The sequence below is a fragment of the Pholcus phalangioides genome, unplaced genomic scaffold (assembly GCF_987345545.1).
Source record: "Pholcus phalangioides strain wild (caught in Gottingen) unplaced genomic scaffold, Ppha-v1.0 ptg000015l_1, whole genome shotgun sequence".
Taxonomy (NCBI): Eukaryota; Metazoa; Arthropoda; class Arachnida; order Araneae; family Pholcidae; genus Pholcus; species Pholcus phalangioides.
Window position 1 is genome coordinate 65,671,823 of NW_028301608.1, and position 23,577 is coordinate 65,695,399.

General features: G+C 37.2%; 1 protein-coding gene across 1 annotated transcript in view; it reads left to right on the forward strand.

Annotated features, from left to right (window-relative positions):
• LOC149076531 (popeye domain-containing protein 3-like) overlaps positions 1-23,577 on the forward strand; it is a 72,159-nt gene that overhangs the window by 43,146 nt on the left and 5,436 nt on the right. Inside the window, exon 6 of the mRNA XM_089244114.1 lies at positions 15,537-15,689. Coding sequence (XP_089100240.1) covers positions 15,537-15,689 — 153 coding nt within the window. The remainder of the gene's footprint in view (positions 1-15,536; positions 15,690-23,577) is intronic.

Genomic DNA, 23,577 nt, shown 5'->3' on the forward strand with positions numbered 1-23,577 from the left:
CAAGCGTTGCAATGCAGTGCAAGCTAATGTCAGATCATCGGGTCAACGCACGATGATGGAGTTTCACCATCGTTTAGTTAGATAAATTTTAAAAGCAAAGATTCGTTGTGATGGCAAGCTTTTTTTTTTCTTTGTAAATTTTAATTTGAAGAAAAATTGAATAAGCGTAAACTAATTTGAATAATCAAGCAATAAATTTCTCAAGTGTTTGCAGCACCCTGAGTACATATTTGTTAATTTAATTTTAAATAATCGGTGGTTTCTCTTATTTTTTGTTTAAAATTATATTCACGCGAAATGACAGATGGGTAATCCAAATCGAAAATACAAGCTATGTTTTGCGATTTTACATGGTTTATTTTTTAAGTGTTGTGTTATAGGGGGAAATTTTTTTTTGTGAATGAAAAGCTTGATTTATGCATGGAAACATTGAATTATGCGCTCAGGAGAGAAATGTTTTCACCGTAGAATTTCGTTTCAAATATTTTGGTGTCATTTCCTATTTCAATATTTTTGTTGTTTTTAATATAAGGGACATATTATTATTTTGAGTACATTCAGTCAATATAATAACAAATATCAATAACAACTAAAAAAAGTTACTTGGAAAATGTAGTTTTGTTTTTAAAATGCAGAGTTGCAGAGAAATAGAAAATGTGTGGTATATACAACCTCTGACAATAAAGTTCGGTGAATGAAGTCAGAACGGCCGATCTGGCAACACTGGCGAAGCAAAACGCTGCACATGCGTAGCGGCAGGTGTTGCCCATCTGCCGCCACCGTTTTGCAGTTGAGCGTCGTTTGTGTTCCGTGAAAGACTTGTTTTACAAAGTGCTTGTATAGTGCGTTGGTTCTTAACTGAGAACAGTAAAATCCACAAGGAATTTCTACCTGAGGGAACGACGATGAATGCTGCAAGGTACATTGAAATTTTGACCCGTTTCATGAAACGTCTACGCAGGGTACGACCTCAGTACGCACAACAAGATTCATGGTTTCTTGTTCACGACAATGCTCGCCCTCACACAGCCAATATCGTCAAACAGTTCCCGGCAAAAAAGGAGGTGGTGAAAATTGAACATCCACCACACTCGGCAGATCTCAATCCTCCAGACTTCTTCCTATTTCCAGGACTCAAACTCGCTTTGAAAGGAAAGAGATTTGACGATATTCCTGACATCCAACGAAACGTGACGAGGCTTTTGAACTCCATCCCAAAAGAAGACTTCTTGCAAAGTTTCCAGGACATGTATAGGAGATCTCAGCGGTGCGTAGTAATGGGAGGTGACTATTTCGAAGGACAGTAAGGTAACTTTCGTTAACATTTCATCTACGTTAATGTTACAGGACTATTCACCGAACTTTATTGTCAGAGGTTGTATATAATCGTGTTAAAATGATTTTAAATTTACTGAATGCTATTATTATTCATTCATACTTCTCAGCATGTGTGAATGAATCTATCTTAATGTGGATCAAAAAGAATTTTCAAAAACATACAGTAGTTTCTGAAAAAAGATTTTTCTCCATCTAAATTTGCAATATGGACCACTGTGCACCGTGCCTGAAAGGTACACAGAAGACACCTGATGTAGGAGGTCAGAAGGCTCTCCCGTTGACAAAAATTTCCGTTTAACCGTTTCATAGTCGCTATGAGAGATGTATGGGTAGCGCTGATTTTCTTGCAATGGTTTTCCTATAGTGATGTCTAAGGTAGAGAAAGATGCCTCCAGTACTTGGTTAGTTTCTTCCAACTGATCGCATTCAAAGTTTTTCTGCTGGAAGATTTTCACAAATCGAATCTATAGAAGGTACCGTACATTAACAAAAGTATCGTAATTAACGATACACATTACACAGTTCCATTCCAACTCCTCTGAAAAAAGGATTTTAACTTAAGGAAAAATATCCTGTTTGAGATCAATAAAAAAAAAGAAAAGAAAAACGCTTTAACATTTTGAAATAAGTTATGTGGGAAAGAAAAACAGTTATCGCGTTTGCTTACGTCCCATTCGACTAAACGGAGCATAGGAGCATATAACCATCATACTCACAATCGAGATTTTTTGAATATAGTTATCAATTGATTATTATTATTATTATCAGAAACCTCAAGTCCCGATGGGATCACATTAAGCGGCGTGCACTGTACTTCGAAATAATTAACTAACACAAGCTAAACAAGATTTAAAGACAAATTCCGTGAGAAAGAAAAATCATTTAACTACTAGAACAACATCTAAAACGGTTAAGAAGTGTCTAAAAAAATAAATGGAGTAAGCATTAAAAAACTCAATAAATGCAAATTAGTTTCCGGAAGGGAGAAAATTAAAAGAAAACAACAAAAACCGAGTTTTTTTTTATCGTTAAACGAAGAGGAAAACGAATTTGGGTTTTAAATTAGAACTCATTTAAAAAACAGTTTCTGTCTTCGAGTGAATGAGTCTTTGCCTCTCAAACGCTCTTAAAACACAAAGCGCTCTCTTTCTTTCTCTCACTTCTTACAGTAAATAGTGTTAAGGGAATACAGGATGGAAAAAAAATAAAATAAGAAACAACATCACAAAAAAAAGGAAGAAACGTGTCTTTAATGGCACTTTTGAGAAAATTGTGTTGCCACGGAATTATTATTATTTTCTTTCTTCATTTTTAATTCGTTTTAAGGCTCTTGAAAACAAATACGACCACGTGAATATATAAAGTTGAAGGTATTTTCTTTTTCCTTTCTTTGGAAGAAAAGACCACGAGAACTTCTTCAAAAGACTCCACTGCGCAAATTCCAATTATTTGTAGGAAATAGAAATAAATTCCTGGCATGCATCCCAGACAGAAAAAGAAAAAGATGATATTTTTATTTTGTGTAATCCTTTTGTCTTCAAGAAATGAGAACGACATCTTTCTTTATCTTTTTGATGGACTCCAGTAACTACTGGTTTGGCTTACGGTAGCAGAAGAAAAAATAATTAAGCTTTTTGGCATTTTATATCAACCGAAATCATTATTTTTTCCCATATTTCCATTATAAATAGCAATATTTTTTATTATTTTCTTTACCGTTGGATGTCTGGCCCGACATGATTCCAACATCGTCACTGGCAACCAAAACCGACAGTGTAAGACGCTATTGTTATTTTATGAAGGGGTTTCTATACAGAATTGTCTGGAATTTATTTGATTTATGTTTCTAGACTGGTCGTCATAAGTTTTATTTGCATTTTTGAATAGACGTGTGGAATTATATATGGATTTGAATTTTTTCTGGACCAGTTGTTATCGACATTAAAAAAATTTGACTCTTGTAAATTGAGTTTCTTTCTTTCAAACTGAGAACAACTCTGGTCTATGTTTTATGGGGAGTTAATAAATACTACCGCGTGAATTGTGCCGTAAGTTTGCATGTGTACCTAACAGCCTCAATGAGTATCTACTTTACCGCACACCAACTGCGGTCACATATCGCAATACATCAAATTCCAACCAGAGGAGTTGGGTGGGAAATGACAGCTTCATCTATCGTTGGTCACCCCAGGCTCGGTAGGTAAAGAACTTGTTTCTAATGTTCGTGCCCGGATTCGAACCTGTGTACCTTGACAGTAACCTTCATAGTAGAAAACGAGCATCTTACTGATATTATTCAGATTTTGTCGATTGTAACTTGTAGCTTCATGTTATGTTCGGGTAAAAATCAATAAATCGCTAAATTAAAGAAAAGTTGACCAAAAGTTAACCAGGATTTGAAAGAAAAAGATAAAATTTTTTTGCACGAGACATATCTGAATCAAACTTCGAATTATTAAAATCATTAATGAAAAAATCAAATTGAACAGGAATTTTGACATTAAATTGAATAGTAAACTCAAGATCAATTAATAAGATTTGAATTGTCCAACAAATGGAATTAACCAAGTTCGCCTGCATACTTCGAATTATGAGTGAAGTGTGAGAGCGATAATTGAATATTTTTACCGGTTATAGGTCTGCTGGTAATAGAGACATCGGCCCTCATTCCCGCCTCGAAGTTGAAACCACAGAAAACCGAACTTTAGCCGCTGCCACTGCGCTGTCTCTGCGGTAATAACTTGGATCCTCGGAGTCCATGGCGATACCCACAGGACCGCATAGTGACCTTGTAAACTGACTTATTTCAAGAAGATGAGATAATTTCACACTAGTTATATGAATGAATTTTTATTGATACACACAGATATGTCAATGCTAGCTACTCTGATTACACAAATTTTCCGAACATCCCCGAAATGACTCTTATTATTAACTCCTATTTGACGTATTCTGAAATCTGAGCTCGAAATAATGAACTCTCATTTAAGAAATTTTTCGAGTGTACCCTGATATAACGAACTTTAATTCAACTTTTTTTTTTTGATTTAACGAATTTTTACACGTTTTTGTGCGTATACAATCAGACCCCAATATAACAAACTCCTATTTAACTAATTCTATTATCAAACCTCCGATATATTAAACCCCTATTTGGTGAATTCTACAATCGGACCTCAATATAATGAACTCCCATTTCACAAACTTCATGACCGTTCCCGGATATTACGTATAATTTTATCAAATTATCATTACGTACAATTTATGTTAACATCAAATTTACCAACGCTTCTTGGATATGATACATAGTCCCCGGTAGAAATGATATATTTATCAAACTCACTGAGACGATTGGCGATATGTCAATCAATGTTAACAATGCTAATAACCGATTATTATGCATAATAGAAGTTTTTACCGTAACATATACCCTGATTCTTCGGTTTTTTTTGTAAGGTCACGTTCGGATTCTTTCTTATCACTATCGAAGATTGAACCACAAGTTCACTTACTACTTCCGACAGTTCATAGTTATGTCCTATCCACTTGTTAAAACAAAGATTCATTTAAAGACTGGTTATTTGTGGAGATGATGATTACAAGGAAGAAAATTTATCACTGCCCCCACGGGAACTCGAACCTCGGTCTCTCGCTATACAAATAACCAGTCTTTCAATGAATCTTGTATTAACAAATGAAGAGGACATTTCTATATGCGTGTGGCCAGCTGGTGGCCGATGTCATTCATGAGCTTGGTTGATTGCTGCCGCCGTCCATGTGTCTGTGTACTGAGCCTTGCAACATACTGTATATAGTTTTCAACCTTGGAACATACGCTCCAAGGTTGACATATTCCATCTGCTTCCATGCTTAGATCAGTGATTCCCAACGGGAATCACTGATCTAAGCTATGTATCCCTGGGGGGACGATGGAATGTTACGGGGGGGGGGGGGGTAGAAACTACGGGTATATAGCATAGGATCCTATGGGTTAGATTGTGTTGGGGGGCGCTGGGAGAAAAAAATTTCTGAAGAAGGGGGCGTTGATACAGAAAAGGTTGGGAAACTGTGGCTTAGATCAGCGATTCTCAACCTTTTCTGACTCGAGGAGAACCTTTTCAGTGTATAATTTCTATGGCGGAGCCCTGTTCAACTCGAGGAGCCCTTTTTAGTATATTATTTATATGGCGGTACCCTTTAGGACACTTTTTTTTGTTTGTTTATAAAATTTATTGATTTATTTTATTATCGTCAAGTTGCCGCGGAGCCCCTGGGAAGTGCACAAGGAGCCCCAAGGGCTCCGCGGAGCACCGGTCGAGAACCGCTGACTTAGATGGTAGAGCACTCGTCCGACAAGCGAGAGACCAGGGTTCAAGTCCCCGTGGGGCAGTGAGGAATTTTCTTCATCTCCACAAATAACCAGTCTTTCACTGAATCTTGTAGTTCGTAGTCATTTCTGCTTGGTGTGGTTCCTACCGCAGGATCACTTGGCTGGTACTTATCGTTACACTATCGAAGATACTTATATTTGTCACTTGATCCGATGAGACGCCTCTTATCTGGTTACCAAAAATACTTCAGTCTTGGACTCTTTTTCTGCAGAACTCTCTTTGGAAATAAGTCGAGGAGAGAAGCCGGATGAGTGTGTGTGAATACAAAAAAACCACTAGACTTTTTCTTTCCGTTCCGGGCTTTCACCCACTGCATCACGTAAAGACGTGACACTCCCTAAGTGCATTTGAAGGTCTCTTGGAAGCATTCTATAGGTTTACCGTTGCCTCGGTTATTCAAGATGTTCGTTTCAGTTATTTTCTCGCCGAAATCACAATCTGGACAACAGGCTCCGGTACGTTGGCCTCTACAGCAGACACAGATGCTCGTCCAAAGGGAGAAGCACATGTTCAATGAACAAAAGAAGCGCAAACGATAAAGTTTGATTTGATCACGAATAGAACGCTATATCAATCGCACATCAAATGATACAAACATGATAATGCACATCATATGTATAATCCAATGACATGGTTTAGAAATTCACGCATTACATTGTTAATTTACTCTTTTAATTAATTAAAGTTAATTTTCATTATTGTATTTTGGCATTCTTGTGAATCAAACTTGCTTCATTGGAAAAGTTTCCACGCAATTAAAGTGTTAAAACAAATACTTGTTTTCCATATTTTGCATGACAAAATTTCTTTCATAATGATACAAGAAGAATATGAAAGTGACGAAGATTTTAATAATACATAAGCCGTAGTTTATAATTATGTATTACAATATGTGTTACGGTGTGTACACATATTTCCATCATGTCTGCGATGGATACATATAAATGAACGAATGAACACCAGAACTTTGGCACTGGACTTATCCCATTGCTGAGATCGCTTCTAGCCTAGCTTCGTGGCGGAGACCGGAACACTTTATTTTGAGTCAAAAAGAAAAAAAGCAGAAAAAATTAACAAACATACAACATATAACAATATATTTTTTCCCGGGCCAATTGGATATGGTCGCGATTAACAGATTTTGTGGTGATTACGAATCCCATGTGGTGAATTTTCTCTCCACAATCCAGCTGGAAATTTCCCGGTGCGAGGGCAAAAAAAAAAAAAAAAAAAAAAAAAACGCCACACGTCCACTGACACACAAGAAGGTCATATTATCTGTCTGGCGGGATCACCGCGGAATAATCTTTTCTATGACTTTCTTCCGAAAAGATACTGTATTTCTTGCTTTCTTTTCCTGTATCCTTTTTTTTACAAACAATAAATTTCTTTCAAAAACTTTGTTTCCTACCTAGCACATGGAATACAACGACAAAACAAAACGAAATCTTATAGCATAATATAAAATATCCATCGGAGCGAGTCATCTCGCTTAACACCTTGTTAGTGTATGGTTACATAACAACATTTTCGAAGACAAATGCCGTTTAGCGTAGTGGAAACTATTTTCAATTCTTTTCATTAATTTAAAATCAATTAAAAAATTTAAAAAATTGATTTAATTTCTGTTTTTTAATAATATATATTTTTTTTCATTTTGAGAAAATACTTGCTTGATTCAGATATGAATAAAATATTTCCATTATTTATCAAAGATCATTAAGTATTAGTAAAGTTGGCTTCTTAGCGCACCATATGATAATGTACAAAAACTTTCTCCCAGGCGCTAAAATACGAAAGCTCAAGAACTAAATCTGAAATAATACTATTTAAACATAACAAAGCTTTTCACCGATTTCTAATCACCTAAAAATATTTTCTCCTCATTAATATTTCTTTCTCACTCAGACGTTAAATTTTTGCCTTTTTTAAGGAGAATTTTCCTCTTTCCAATATCACTTAATCAACTCTTTGCCGAGTTAAATATTAAAAATCAATCTTTTTTTTTTTCGCAAAACAATGCGTAATAAGCATTCCAAACTCTTTTTAAAATACTAATTCATTTTATCTAGAAACCGTCGCGTGCAACGACCAGCAGTTCTGTAGTTATCGGATTAAAAACCTTCCGTCGAATTTTCTTGCCGTGCTTTATAATTCCCGAGATAAGAAATAATAAAAGAAAAATGGAGAAAAGAGGAGAATTATATATATATATATATATATATATGCAAAGAATAATAGCGTGATATCTAAAAAAGAGAGAGGGAGAAGAGAAAGATGAAAAATGCCGGGGGTAGTAATGACCATGTTTTTAGCTGGGAGTTGGCCCTTCCCAAAATCACGAGGCTGTAATCACTTATTCACGAAGTGACCTCAATGAGATTCCTTCGATTCTTTTCCCCTGCACATTTGGGGGGAAACCTATAAAAAGAATCTCACATTTTCATTTACAAATTGACGCTACGACGGAACTTTGACAAATGGAAATTCGGAAGTTGAAAAATATGTCGTGATGAACCGGAATTTCCCGGTGTGTATGGTGCTTACTTTCTGTCCTCTTTTTCTTTATCGCATGAATATAGCTGCTTTGCCCATTCGAAAAAAAAAAATCGAAATAACCAAATTGACTGCAGAGATATCTAGTTTCAAATGTCGATTTAGCAATATGCATAAAAGCATAAAATATATAAAATTATGGACTACCCCCCCCCAATAAATTACATTACTACTATCAATAAACCACAGGGTGACCCATAAATTAAATGACCCATTCCTACCACCAAATTTCTCTGCCTTTCGTAAAGATAGAAATACCCGTGGAGGGGGCGTTGCCCTTGCTTTCGACAGTTCTATCCTCCTAACTGAAATTCCTCTTGAATCAAATATTGAAATTGTCGGTGCCGAATGGCATCACCCCCAACTGCACTATCATTGCAATTTTTTCCCTTTACATACTCCCTGCCTCGGACCCTCACTACTTCATTGAACTTGAAACAAATTCTAGACCAATTTCATAATTCACATCTTCTAATTTTAGCCGGTGATTTGAATCTACCCGGTGTAGATTGGCATAAAATGCAGTTCCTCTGGGGAAACCATGGTATTAACAATAGAGTTCTCGAAATTTTCCTCAAACTTAACCTCGTCCAAACCATCTTGGAGCCTACAAGAATATCCAATCACTCAAGCTCCACATTAGACCTAATTGCGGTTTCCAACAAAACTTCGGTTTTTCATTTTTCTATTTTTGATGGCTATTCCGACCACAAAATTACCTTTTTAGATTTCTCATGGATTCATGGATTTAGATCATCGTTATCTGTATCTACCCAGTTAACACTTTCATACATGACTTATCAGACACCATTGGCAGAAACCTTCAATCTGATATCATTTTCCTAGATTTTTCTAAACCATTTGACAGGGTGCTCCCCCACAATAAACTTCTCCTAAAACTCCCAAATCTTGGTCTAAATGTTCAACTGCTTAAATGGGTGGAAGCCTTCCTCATTAACCGTATCCAGTTTGTCTCTTTCAAGGGCCAGAACTATCCATTTCTTCATGTCAAGTCTGGTACACCCCAGGGTTCAGTCCTCTCGCCGTTACTATTTCTAATTTATATAAATGACCTAATCGACATCAGACTCTTCGCTGGTGATTGCGTCATCTTTCCGACCATCTCTCCAACACAACCTTAACATTATTTTCGAATGGTGCTCAACCTGGAATTTGCCCCTAAACTCCTCAAAAACAGTTTTCATGAAAGTTACCCGTAAAAGAATTCCCCTCGATTTCCCCTACTCGATAAGCAATTCTTTGATCTCTTAGGTTTCCCATTGTATAAATGCCTGGGCATAATAATCTCTTCCGATTTCCGCTGGAATCATCACGTTGATTATATTCTTAATGAATGTCTCCAAAAACTCTTTTACCTTCTTCGTAATCTGAAAAACTTCACCCGTCATGTTCGTCACCTATGCTACCAGACATATATTGTCCCTCTTCTCTCTTAGGCCTGTGAAGCTTGGGACCAACATACCCAAACCAACATAGACAAATTAGAATCTACCCAAAATAAGTCGACTCGCTTCATTTTTAACTGTTGGTCTTCGTCTGTCTCTATATCGGAGCTCAAGTGCCAACTCAATATCCAACCGCTCTCTCTCTCAGACTTATTTCTCGTTTAACTTTTCTTTTCAAAATCCTCCAGGGGTTTTTTAATATTGACACTTCCAACATTCTAACTAAACCCTCTCATTTCTCTTTATACTATCGTTTATGAAGCTTCATCCGGCGATTCGCGGCTAATGTAAAATAACTTCACCAATAGTGGTTTATCCACCAATGTCCACATCGCAATGAAAAACTTATGTAAACGCCAGCAACAGAAAATTGAGAAATGAGCTGTTAGTCGCACGACTTACTTATATTTCTTATAAGTAAGTTGTGACTATATTTCCAGTGATTTTGTGCAGCGTTCTCTATCGATAAAGATTTGAACTTTTTTTTTTCTATATATATATATAAAAAAACCTTATTTAATGGTTTCTATTATGCCGCGGAAAGAGTTGATTGATTGATATGTATTGATTGTTGCAGATGTAGAATATAATATACACGTATTACCATCTATGTAAAACGGCTCAGTTAAGAGTTAAGGCATTATATTCGCCAGATATATTTTTATTTTACATTGCAAAAGATAGAAATAAATTTCTTGTCAAGACTTTTTAGTATAAAAAATTGTCTCGTGACCCCTGTACTAGTTCATTCGCACACCCCATCATCCCCTCCGCCAAAGGAAACGCGATCCAAAGTTTTGGAAACCACTGTTTTAAGGTAAGCACCGCACTGGAAAAACCATCGGTCAAAAAAAAGAAAATGATATGCGTAAGCATTGAAACTTTCCAGCATAAAATTTTAATTTCCATGTACTAATTACTGTTTTCACGAGAAAATATTTTCAAGCAATTCTTGCTAATTGTTCGATTCAGGAAATTTTAAATTTTAATTTATTGATACTTACGACGTAATGTTCATGGTCGAAAAATTGGAGAATATGTATTTTTGAACAAAAATTAAAATAGGCGTGAATCTGTGTAAAAAGAAGCACCTTTATTTACTTTACTTTACTACCAGACGTGCCCCGGTCCCCATCCGACACAGACATCAAAGTATTGTGTAAGCACCTCATGTCCCCAAAATTGTTTTTTTTTTAACGTAAGCACCGCTATGGAAAAGAGATGACTTGGATAACTCTTGTAGATCGACTCAACACTGTATTTCTACAATAGGTCTTGTTTTCGGTGTTATGTCGAAAACCGATGATGTTCTTCGTTTTGATTGATTATAACGTTAACCTTGTAGTCCGTGAAATTTCTTGTATCCATCTCGAGCAGATGAGATTTTTTTCTATAATCAATCAAAAATAATCGTTTTTTCCAAAATTAATAATATATTTCCTCAAATAAGCTCTTGTTTGGCTGAAAATTAATGTGTCATGTATAATATGACTATTTTCTTAGAAATTCATAATTACGGCTTAAACCTCAAATGCATGATTTTTTTTTCAACTAATAATTTTTTTCATAATTACTCACACGTATATAAAGCCTGAAAGATCATTTAAAAGAATCTATCTCAAACTGTACTGCTTATACAGGTCCTTAAAGAGTCCGTATAAAGCTTCAAAAATCACCCATAAAATAAATGTATTAAAAAAATATGGTACTTTCCAAATACGGGGTGCATAACTACCAGCACGCACCGCATTTCACTGGCGAACCGTTGATCCTAACAAGTCATACTTCTTCCAATTAGAAAAAGTATCTGAATAACGTGTAGAGCGTTTCAACCGCATTTATCTTGCCCCCCCCCCCGACTTTTCTCTATTTTTGAATTGAAATATCTCAGCGAATAGACACGTAGCTTAATTGACGGCTTTTCCTCACTTTTATTTTCTCATCCCAATATATCAAGGAAACGGATATTTTCTGGATATTATGCCGAGATGAAATTGGAAAGAAAAATCATCTGGTCTTTCGCCGGGACTCGCACCTGGGCCCTCTTGCGAACTGAACAGGCATACTATCATCTACACCACTGAAGACACGATACTGCCTTCCTTATTGTAGAGGACAGCATGCTTTCCCGGTTTGCGAGAGGGTCTGAATTCCAATCTCGGCAGAGACCAGATGAATTTTTTTTCCGAGTTCACTTCGGCATAATGTCCAGAAAATATCTGTTTCATTGACTAAGTCTAATTCTTGCACTTAGAAATTAGAAAGGTGGATTATAATAATTTATTCATTTTTTTGGTATCGGAGGAGACAGGGAAACAACTTTATTATTGAGTTTTTGAGCACAAGGTGTCCGTATAAAAAGTTATTTTTTTTATTTTAATAACTATATAACTCGCAATATGAATGCAATATGGATGATGCATCTAAGTTCTTCACGTTATTTGGATACTTTTGTTAATTGAAAGTGTGCCTCTAGGATCACTGGTTCACCAGTAAAATGCGATGCATGCTGGCAGTTATGCACCCTGTATAAAGGGCGATTCAGAAGAACATTGACAAACTGAAAAGGCAGTCAAGACATACGATAAAAATCCAAAATCTTATAGGAACATAGGTGCGCAAATGCCATCCGGGGCCGCTACAGGGATCTGTTGCGTCACAAACTTTTGAAGCGATCCCGAACTCAGCGAGCATGGATTCGCACAATGCTGATAACATAAATATGTCGGGGGGAGGGAGGAGCACACATACACTCAGAACGCACATTCCGGCATGTATCGATTTGTTAGAAGTTCCTCAGAGTAATGTGTACGAGCTGCATATACATTTCATTTCATTCCGTGCACCGCCCAGGCTCTATCGACCATTGTCAATTTTAGCCATTGCCCGGATGAGGGGCTGGGCGATGTCGGGTGCTTTATTATGCATATAAAATATAAAATACATGAACATTGAATATAAAAACACATTATTAAAAAAAAAAAAAAAAAAAGTAGTATATACAGATTTAAATATTTCTATTATACAATTTATTCCGATGAGCTGTTCTGATGTCCTTTCCAGCTTTATTGAGCCCGAGCCCCCTGTTCCTCTCTGTGGCCAAGCGCCAGGTCCTGGACCCATGTCTTCCCTTGTTGGCTAGTGTGAGCCCTTCGTGTCACATTGGTCCAACCAGGTGCCAGGTCCTTCAGCATGAGGGGAGGGGGTTGTTCGATTATTCAAAAGCTCCTCAGCTTTTGGTTGGGTGCTTCACAGTTTAAACACTGATCATTGGGACTTTGTTTCTTGATTACTCTTTCACTGGATCATTCTATTTGAAGTCAGAGTCAGAGTCTTCCCATATTTCGACCGCTTCTTCTCTCTCCGATTGCTCTCCCTCTGTGTCGTATTCTTCGTCTTCTAATTCTTCTATTTCCTGGGAGAGTACCCTATCGACGCTGTCTTCGGCTTCTGCCCTTGCTGAAGCTGTGTTCAGAGCTGCATATACAGTTAAGTAGTAGCAAGCATGCATTTCATGTGGAATTTCTAATGAAACGGTACATGGCCGGAATGTGTGTTCTGAGCGTATGTGTGGCTCTAACGTATTTATGTATTTATGTCGTCTGAACTGTGACTTCATGCTTACTGAGTTCGGGATTGCTTTAAAAATGTGTGAAGCCAACACCTCCCTGTAGCGGCTCCGGATGGCGTTTGCGCACCTATGTTTCTACGCGATTTTGGATTGTTATCGTATGCCTGAATTGCCCTTTCAGTTTGGCGATATTTCTCCGAATCAACCTGTATAAATACCTTCTTTGTGATTCAAACATTAGTAATAAAAAAAAAATTCGTGTCAGAAACTTCAGGGTAAAAGGAAATGCAAACAAAACATTTTAACAAATTAGTGAAATCAGCCAAACATGCTCTGAAAAACAGAGTTATTGTCATTAATTTTGTAATATACATATATATAAAAACAAATTCTCTCTCTCCCCTCTCTCTCTCTCTCATAATATCAAATGGAAAGAATATCACGTCACTTTATGTGTAAAGGCGATTTTGAATTCTAATATCTTCAAACTGGCTGCAATAATCAATGTGTCAATGTTACACATAAGGGTCATTCAAGTATTACGTCAGCATCGATTGGGGGGGAGGGGGATTTCCGATTTACTGACTTTTGATGACGGGGAGGGGGTTTGGATGATGCTTACGTCATCAACCACCCTTGATGAAAATATGAAATATTCTTAATGGCATTTTATTCGGTGCTCCAAAAACGGAAAAAACTTTTCGATAGTTATTGGTCATCTGAACTAACGTTCTCCCTATTGAAAACAGCCCCTACAGAGCCGCTTTAATGATCTCTAAATGTTTCGCGGATCCTTCAAGTGCTCTGGAAATGTATCCGGGCCGCTTAAGTGCTCTGGAAATGTATCCGGGCCGCTTAAGTGCTCTGGAACTGTGCTACGTATCACTCAAGTGATCCGTAATTATGGCACGGATCACTTAGGTAATCTGGAAGTGTTCCGCGGGTAACTTGAGCGATGTGGAACCGCACTGGAGGCCACTTAAGTGTTCTAAAATTGTGCCACATGTCACTCAAGGGATCTCTAAATGTTCCACGAATCATTTAAGTGTTCTGGAACCGTGTCGCGGGTTACTTAAGTGATCTTTGAGGCCTACTTCAGTGATCTGAAAATGTGCCACGGACCACTTAAATACTCTGGAATTGTGCCACAGGTCATTTAAGCGATTTGTAATGACCCATGCCGCTTAGTTCATTTTTACAAAATTAGGTTTGAGGGTGCAAGCTATATCAGATAACCTTCAAGGCCAAATTCGGTCTGGGCTTACCCTATATGGCTTAGAGGGTGGGTCGCAATGAATTTCTTAAAGAGAAATTTTGAGTTCTTACCCTTCAAATAGCATTGAAATTAACAGAAATTGATTATATAAAGGTATTTTCTTTCGAAATTTTACTTTTTAAAAAATTTTTTTTGCATTAAAAATTTTTTTTCGTTTCGGGGGAAGGAGTACGAGCCCCCCATGACCCTGCCGCGTACGTTTCTGATCCCAACAATATGCGTTAGGATTTAGGGGGCAGTGCTGACGAAATTTTGCTGACAAGGGGAGGTCAGAGTTTTGCTGACTTTTGCTGACGAGGGGAAAGGGTCAAAAATGGCTAAAAATTTGCTGACGTAATACTTGAAAATATGCAAAACTACGCACTTAAGGGTTAAGATTCAAAGAAAAAGATCAGTCACCACTTGATGAAGGTGAACTAACACGAGAGAGTGCAACGTTTTAATGGCTATTTATGAAATCATTTTATTGCTCGAGATATTAGGGAAAGAAATTGAAAATTTCACTGCTAAATGTTACGTCAATACGGAGATGGGGAAAAAAAAATAGCCAATAAATAAAATGAATTTTATTCCCCGATATTTTCGACTGGAGAGAAATAAAAGTCTATTCAAGAATAGGGTAAAAGGAATCTTGTTTTATTTTTGTCGAAGCTTTTATATTATTCTCTATGGTCATTTATGATGAAATCCAGAGGTCCTTTTGAAATATCAGTCACTTTATAAACATGTCTTGGCACTGGTTCAACTGAAAACCACAAAGAGGAGGTTAAACAGTTTCCACGAGGAAACTTTTTTTTTATGTGTACCTCTTTATTTATTTATTTATTTCAGTAATGTAAACGATTATTCGTCACTGTGAAAAAGTTTTTTATTTTACCCCCAGATATATATATTTTTTTATCATGGATTTCCGTATGTGTCTATTTATATCATTCTAGGTGTCCATCATAGCCGCGTCTCCTTGCCGCTACATTTTCTGGACACGGCAGAGCTTGGAATATCTTCTGATCAAAGAAACCTACTTATCCAATGTCCTTTCCCTATTACTCTCAAGGGACATTACCACAAAACTTTATGCCATGAACGAAAAAGTAAGTGCCAAAAACGATTTTTTTTGGATCGCATTCTTCTTCCAATTTTTCTCGTTTCTCTAAGAGCTGTGACATATAATCAAAACTAACTCGACGTTATATGCATATAAAAACACCAATAAATTCATCCGCCATAATAAATTTCTTCTGTGAGAAAAAAATGGTTGGCATAATAAAATAGGTCGCATACAGTGAATTGTTCTCAGCTAGAGATAAATGATGTTACAGAATAAAAAATATACAGTGCACGCCGCTTAATGTGATCACACTGGGACTTGGAGGGTTTCTGATAACAATAGCCGAGAAAATCCCAGTTATAAGTACGATGACAATATGTTGCGTTTGGTAGGACGGGATAACTTCGTTTTCTTTCCAACATAACAGGTTTTAAAATATTAAAAACCTGTTATATTATCCTGTGTGTATATATTAAAGCTGTTATAAATTTAAATATGAAATTGTGCATTTTTTCAGTAGTTTTGAATCAAGACCCCTCCTATGCTAATAACCTATCTTTTATTCAGAAATAGTGAGGGGTTGGGATGAAACTGTCTAATACCTTTACGAATCACGATACTTCTTGTAATGTGTACGGTACGTGTTCAATACATTCCCTTATGAAAAGTCTTCCGGCCGAGGAGCTGCGAGCGTGGTCAGTTGGAAGAAACTGACCATGAACTGAAGAAAGGAACTTTTCTTTACCTTATTTACGTAGATTCCTTAACCGTAGCAGTGGTACGGACTCCAGTAACCAGGAGCCATATGACCACCTTGTGATCCTGACACATTTTGAAGGGGACATGGGTGAAAATTAGATGAAAGGGTAGCCACGACATGAAGTGAAGAAGGCCCACGGAGAACCGTGAAGAAATGAAGCATCCAAAGTGAAAAATGGTGAGAAAAAATATGACTATTTTTACAATCCAGAAGAGCTGTCCATAGAACCAGAGCCATCTTTACCCGCGGGCCCATGTGGCAATGGCCTATAGAGTCCTCATGTCCATGGAGCCTACATGATGAGATCTGGTATTGTCATTTTCGAGGGTAAATGTAAGCTATTACGGTTACTTTCAGCTAAGTATAGGGTACCACAACATCACTTAACCCGGGGATCTATAGTGAAACGACCCATGCATAGAAACCTCAGAAGAGGAAGCTCATTTTTAAACTAAAAACTTTGAGAACCACTGCACTATAGAAAAGGCATTGCTACACGTACGTGGAATGATAGCGGCTATCACGGTCCCATCGTGAACTGAGTACGAAAATTTTGCCAATAAGGAAGTCATAAAATTATCTATACATATTAAGATACATATTATCTCTACCACAGACTAAAGATATGCATTATTATTACTCTCTAAGAAGGAAGCCTTCTGACATTCTACATAGTCCAGCACAATTTCCGAAACTTTTTGTTCCATCGCCTCATCCCCTTCTTCAAAAAATATTTCGTTCTCATCACCTGCAATTCATAGGATCCTATAATAGACCTGAAGCTTCTACCGCCTCCTGGACACTTCTATCGCCCTCCAGGGAGCGATATTGCCCATTCCGGGAACCACTGAGTCTAGAAAATTGATAACAATAATTTTTTAGTAAAAAAATAATTGGTTCAAAAGGAAAAAAAAAGAAAAAAAAAACAAATACGAAAACAAAAAATTGATAACATAAACCAAAGTCCTGATAACTACAAACGTGTTTTTTTTCGTGTTATGATTCAGCATGTTCCGTACTTAGCGAAAGGGGATAACAATACCCGAATGATAACATTATCCGTGATTTCAACAAACAACGTCTAATGTATACATCTGGCCTTATTGAATCTTTAGACAGAAACCAAATGTCATATTTTTGTGCCAAGAAACAGACGAAAACGAAAAAACAAGACCTCTTCAGACGTCTCTCAGGGAGAAAAGAAAAGATGACATTCATATATAGAGAGAGAGAGAGAGAATTATTCGATTTTAAAACAAATGAATAAACTTAATGAATGTAGGATGCAGAAATCTCTTCTGTTTCTGAAATATTTATAGGAATTCCTCTTTTGTTTCAATATCATCCGTCAGTCCCGTTTGATAGCCGTCTTTGTTTTTATAGTGCTGCAGGCCATTCATCTCTCTTTCTCTCTGCTCCTCATAACTTAAATGGGGCATATGTCTCGCTAAAGAGGAGGGGGGGGGGGGGAGAGAGAGACGACACATTTAATTTTCTCTGTGCTTCGGACGTTATTTGTTCATCTCTTTAGTCCAAAGTTCTTTTCTTTTTTTATCTCCAGGACGTTGAAATGTATCCAGTACCGGAAAAAAGCTATAATTTTCCTCTCTGGATGGATGGTCGCTTCCGTCCATTTCCCCGCTATCCGTGAGCATAGCGTAAGGTCGTTTCCAATATCTTGGAATACGATAGAAATCTTTGCGATGAAATACTGGGATCTGTCAACAGTGTCTAAAATACAGAAGGGAGAGGGGAGGGACTGTTATAGTTATTTATGAAGGCAGCGATACATAAAAGGGTAAAGAGAAAAGAGGCATACTTGCTTCCTGAGAAAGCATATCTCGAGAAAAAGAATAGATATAAGAAGTACATAGTTAATATATAATAAATGTCCGTGCGAAACATTACGATACGAAAATATCGTGTCATGTCTGATATATAAGCTATAGAGAAAAAGGAAATATATCGAACACTCAGTACCGCCACAGAATTTTAGGCTATGTACAATAAGAGCAAATTCTGAAATAATCTGCACATGCGAATTTTAGTAATTTGAGGAAAAAATGGCATCCTATGACCTACAGTGGCGTATAATCCACACATGCAAACTTCTGGTTATCCGTGTCCGGAAAATTCACCGACATCAGTTCGACATGAGTGAATAAATGAACGAGTGAAACCGGCCTGTGACTAGAGCTAGCTCACTCACTCGCAAGGTCACTCAGTCAATCATTAGGAAGCTCATTCTATCATTCACTCACTGAGTCTCTCCCTCTGCCATTCACTCACTAAACCATTCATTATATCACTCACTCATTATATCACTCACTCATTAAACCACTCACTCATTATATCACTCACTCATTAAACCCCTCACTCATTAAACCACTCACTCATTATATCACTCACTCATTAAACCACTCACTCATTATATCACTCACTCACTAGATCACTCACTTGCTCCCTAGGTGCTCACATACTTACTAGGTAACGCAATTTGTCATTCACTTACTCTCTCTCCTAGTTCACTCATTTTATCATTAATTCACTAGGTTGCTCACTCTGTAATACACCCAATCTCCTGGTCGCTCACTCTGCCACGCACTCAATCACCAGGTCACCCACTTACTCACTGGGTCACTCATTCTGCCATTCGCCCACTTACTAGATCCCTCAGTCTATCAAATCTACTGCTGTTTCCCATCATGACACTCACTCACTAGGTCACTTACTCTATCTCTAGGCTGCTCACTAGGCCACTTACTCTATCTCTAGGCTGCTCACTAGGCCACTTACTCTATCTCTAGGCTGCTCACTCTGTCACTCGCTCATTCACAAGTTTGCTCACTCCCCAACACTAACCAAACCACTATATCACTCACTCACGAACTACTGTATCATTTACTGATTCACTCACTCCGTCATTCCTCGCTCACTGATCCGTGTCGAACTGTTGTCGGCGAATTATTAGTCCGTGAATTTTCAATCAGTGAATAGTTGGTCGGTGAATTTTCATAGCGGTAAATTTTCCTAGCGATGAATCGCATGACAGTGAATCGTTGGTGTCGAATTTTCCTTGAACCCTGGTTATCACCTTCGTTACCGATGATGTCTTGAGGAGTTAAAAAGGGTGTTGATTTTTTTTAGTTTTTTTAGGAAAACACACTTTCATTTTTCCAATCACGCCATCTGTATCTATTGAAAGTTTATTTTTGTGAACTATTTTTTAAAAATATTTATTTCATCCCAACCACTCAGAAAAAAAAAGAAAAAAAATGCAGAAATAATAGGTAATCATGATTTCGTGATTATGCGGATTATGCGAAATGCGTGTGTATCATTTACGCCTCACGAAGTATATAACACAAAAAGAACTTCAAAATTTACAATATCTTTATATTGGATTACCCAAACAAAACATACACAAATGATTCTTCTTATTTTTCGCTCTTCTATTCGCGTGCGATATTTGAAATTTCTCAGTTATCTCTCTCGAATAACTATTTAAACTATCGTGTTTTCGTACGTGTAATCCGTGGGGATTACACATTAAAAAATTCATCTGAATTTCTTAGTGTGGATTATACAGGGTATCCTGAACGTCCTCATTTGGCTCTTTATCTCATCTACCGTCAATAGGAGAGGTATGGTTCTGATTTAAAAAATGCTCAAAATATGCTCAAGAATCACTTGTTTTTATACAGCCACCCCCCCTATTCTCTAACAATCGATAAGAAAGTTGTTGCACTGTCTCTTCTGAGGACAACAAAAAAATTTCACATTTCTAAGTGCAATGTTGTTCATTGAGATATTTGAATTCAGAAATCGTAGAAAAGGTGGGAAAGACCAGCATAAACTAATGGACAATTTTTCTCATTTATTTTTCCTTACAATTTTCTGATCAGTAGTTTCGGCTGTAAAAAACGCGTCAATTTTAATTACAGACCTCTGTGATTCTTCGATAATTGAAGGAGAAAAAACAGAGCTATATACAGTCATCTCTTAGTTACATTATTATTGCCTGTTTTTTCGTAGTTATGCTCGACGTTAATAGGAATCGATCTCAATTTTACAGAAAAAATACTGCTACTTAACCATTAGCCAATCGGTGCATGCAGGAACGGTTTGTGTGCGTATATACAGTATATGCATGGCCTAAACGCATTTCTTTACTCTTGCAATGCCTGAATCACAATCGATAAAGTGACACTACTATTTAACCGTACATGCATCTCGTACATATTCCTCTGCAGAATTTCGAGTTCTTGCTCGCGCTGCCACATCCCTTCCATATTTTAAAGTGAAAATAAAAAGTGCCTGAATTTTCATGTTATGTAAGTATCGTGTTCAACATCTGCGTGCTCTTTCAAAATAGGAGTCCGTCTCACACACATTCATGTATCTAAGTTGGATCGCGAATTCATTGATTCATTGAAAAATTACTTTAAAATAGTTATTTTATTGGCAGCCAATGAAGTAACTTACGTTACCATTTCTCAGTGTGTTGAATGTTTATTCCTTCCCTTCAGCTAAATGTTTTCGAAATTAGACTAGAATAAAATAATAAGCTGATGTTCACCATGAAATAAATTTTAAAGAGCGCAAAGCTGTAAAAACAGAATTCTTAACCTTTAATGTAATGTATTTCGCTCATAACGTTTTTCAAAACACTGTCGTGAAAAAACGTTGTAAGCGGGAAAATATTTTAATAAATCTTAATAGAATAGAATCTTAATGGAGAATAGTTAGATTTGAGACCGTAAAAATAAGTCGTACCAAGAGGGATCGACAGTATAGTAGTAGAAAACTTGGTAATGAAAGTAGGTAGTGGAGGTAGAATGTTTCGTTTCGTGCAACTTAACGGAAGTTGAAAAATGTTTAAAGTCTTATTAGATGTTCTTGAAACTGGTTTTCCTCACCTTTTACATACTGCGTATAACACATCATAGCGTAAAACGGAAATGACTTGGAAAACTAACAAAGTACGAGAGAGGAGAGAGAGCGAGCGAAGGCAAAATTATATACGCCAACTAGTGTTACGCATTCGGCGAAAAGGGGCACGAGATGGACCTTCGGGCAATCAACGAGCGGATAATTGCTGACCTTTTGCCTGGTTTTTGCACTGACCGTATCCATGTAATTACATCTGCTCGGCCTTGCTTAATTGGAATGGCGTTGACGGATTGCACATCATCCGACTAATAAGCTAATGGCGTTTCAAAATGGAACCTTGCCAAAATGCTGCCGGACGGACGGAAACTCCGCGAGAGAAGCCGAAATCTCCCTCTTCTTCCTCCCGAAAAAACCCTCTCTTCTCCGAGTAAAGTGACGACAATAACTCGATTCTTTTTTTCCAAATTCAAGAGGAAAAAATAACGAATATCGCGAGACTTATCTTAAAGCGTGTATGACATCGGCGGGTAATAACAAATCGACGAGAATAATAGGAATGCAGTGGACAATCAAAAGAGGAATAATAGTCCCCCTTCGCGGATATTGTCGTTGGCTATAGTTAACGCTATTGTTGTATTCGGTTCATATTCGTGCCAAATTCGGTTCTGGGATGGGAGCTGGGGTGGACGTTTCGTCTCGGAGGTGGGAGGAAGGAGAAGGATTAAGACGACATTTGGCGAAACTTTGGAAAACCGAAGCCTGTTTCTCTCGCACGGACCCGTGAAGAAGCTTTTATTCCACACCATTAGAAGCAATCCGAACAGACACGGAAAGCCAAGAGTCTTGTTATAGCTTTAACACTAACGAAAGCCGAAGTCAGCGGCCGCCGGACCATTTGCTCAGTGGCCCAGAAAAAATGTTCGAGTAGTGCGATATAATTCATTTCCACATTGCTTTTTCGTTCTAAATATGTCCAGTGGAAATGACATTTATGCATTTTAGACTGATTAACATCTCAATAGTGTGAATTCACTGTCGAATGTAGGGATCGAATTAACCTCCTCACGTACAAGCTTTCGGCCACAAATTTGGATGATGACGTATAAGTGATATAGTTCGTAACTTTGTTCGCGTGTTTTAAAGAAGAAGGAGGAATAAAAAAATAAAGAAAAGGAAGAAAAGTAAATAAAACAGGAAAAACCGAGTACATATAAATAAGAGAGAGAGAGAGAAAAAGAGATAATAGTAGATTTCTCTTTCACCCTCACCCTACGTGTCCTCTTTCACTTTTACATGTACATAGCAGAAAGATACATTATATGTGCGGAAAAAACTCATTAACAAGAATTCAAAAAGAACGAACGAGAAAAAAAACTTTTTGGTGCATAGGGTTGCATTATAGCCTCGCGATGATGAGAGAGAAAGGAAAGAAAACCGAGAGGACTTGATTGAATTTCTATCTATCTTCAACAGGCGTTTGGACGAAATATTTCGTCTGTGATGGTAAAGGAGTCGAGCTCCTCTTTTCTCTCATTCCAGGTGACTTAAAACACGATAAACTTATTACAGCCGGTTTTGAAAAGATGAAGTAGCACTTTAAGACGGATCAATCGAGATATTTTATCAATGCATTAAATGATCAGAAGCCAGAATAAAAGGTGATTCAAAAATCGGGAAACATTTTAAAAAGCTTATGTTAGTAAATAATAAACATATTAATCTGTGTTGTTAGCTATAAGATGAGAAAATTAAAAAATAAACATATTGCGATGAAATAAGTAAAACACGCATATATCATCAAGTTATTTTGTTTTTTTCTTCTTTTGAAAACAACTCAAAAAATTGGTTACTATTATGCTCACCAGGCAGCAGTAAACTTGTAACAGCTGGTTTGCGGTCGTGTGGGCATCGTACTGGACTTTCATCGCGAGCATCTGCGTTCGAACCCCGTTGACGGCATAGTGGAGATTGGCTGAAGTTGGTTTTTCTGAGATTTTGCAACTCTGAGGAGCGAATCTAAGCCCATCTCCTATTTGGGGACGGGCTAAAAATTCTAAAAGTCTCTTCGCAGAGAGCAGGTAGACCTTCAACACACGATACTTACATAACATGGCAATTCAAGCATTTACCGTCTTCAATTCAAATTATGGAAGACAGATAGCAATGCTACTGTAACACGAAAAAATACATGACTCTGACAACATAAATACGCCAGGGCAATATGTACAAATTCCAGCATGTACCAAATTCCTACAAACTCCTTTGGAGGACTGTTTAC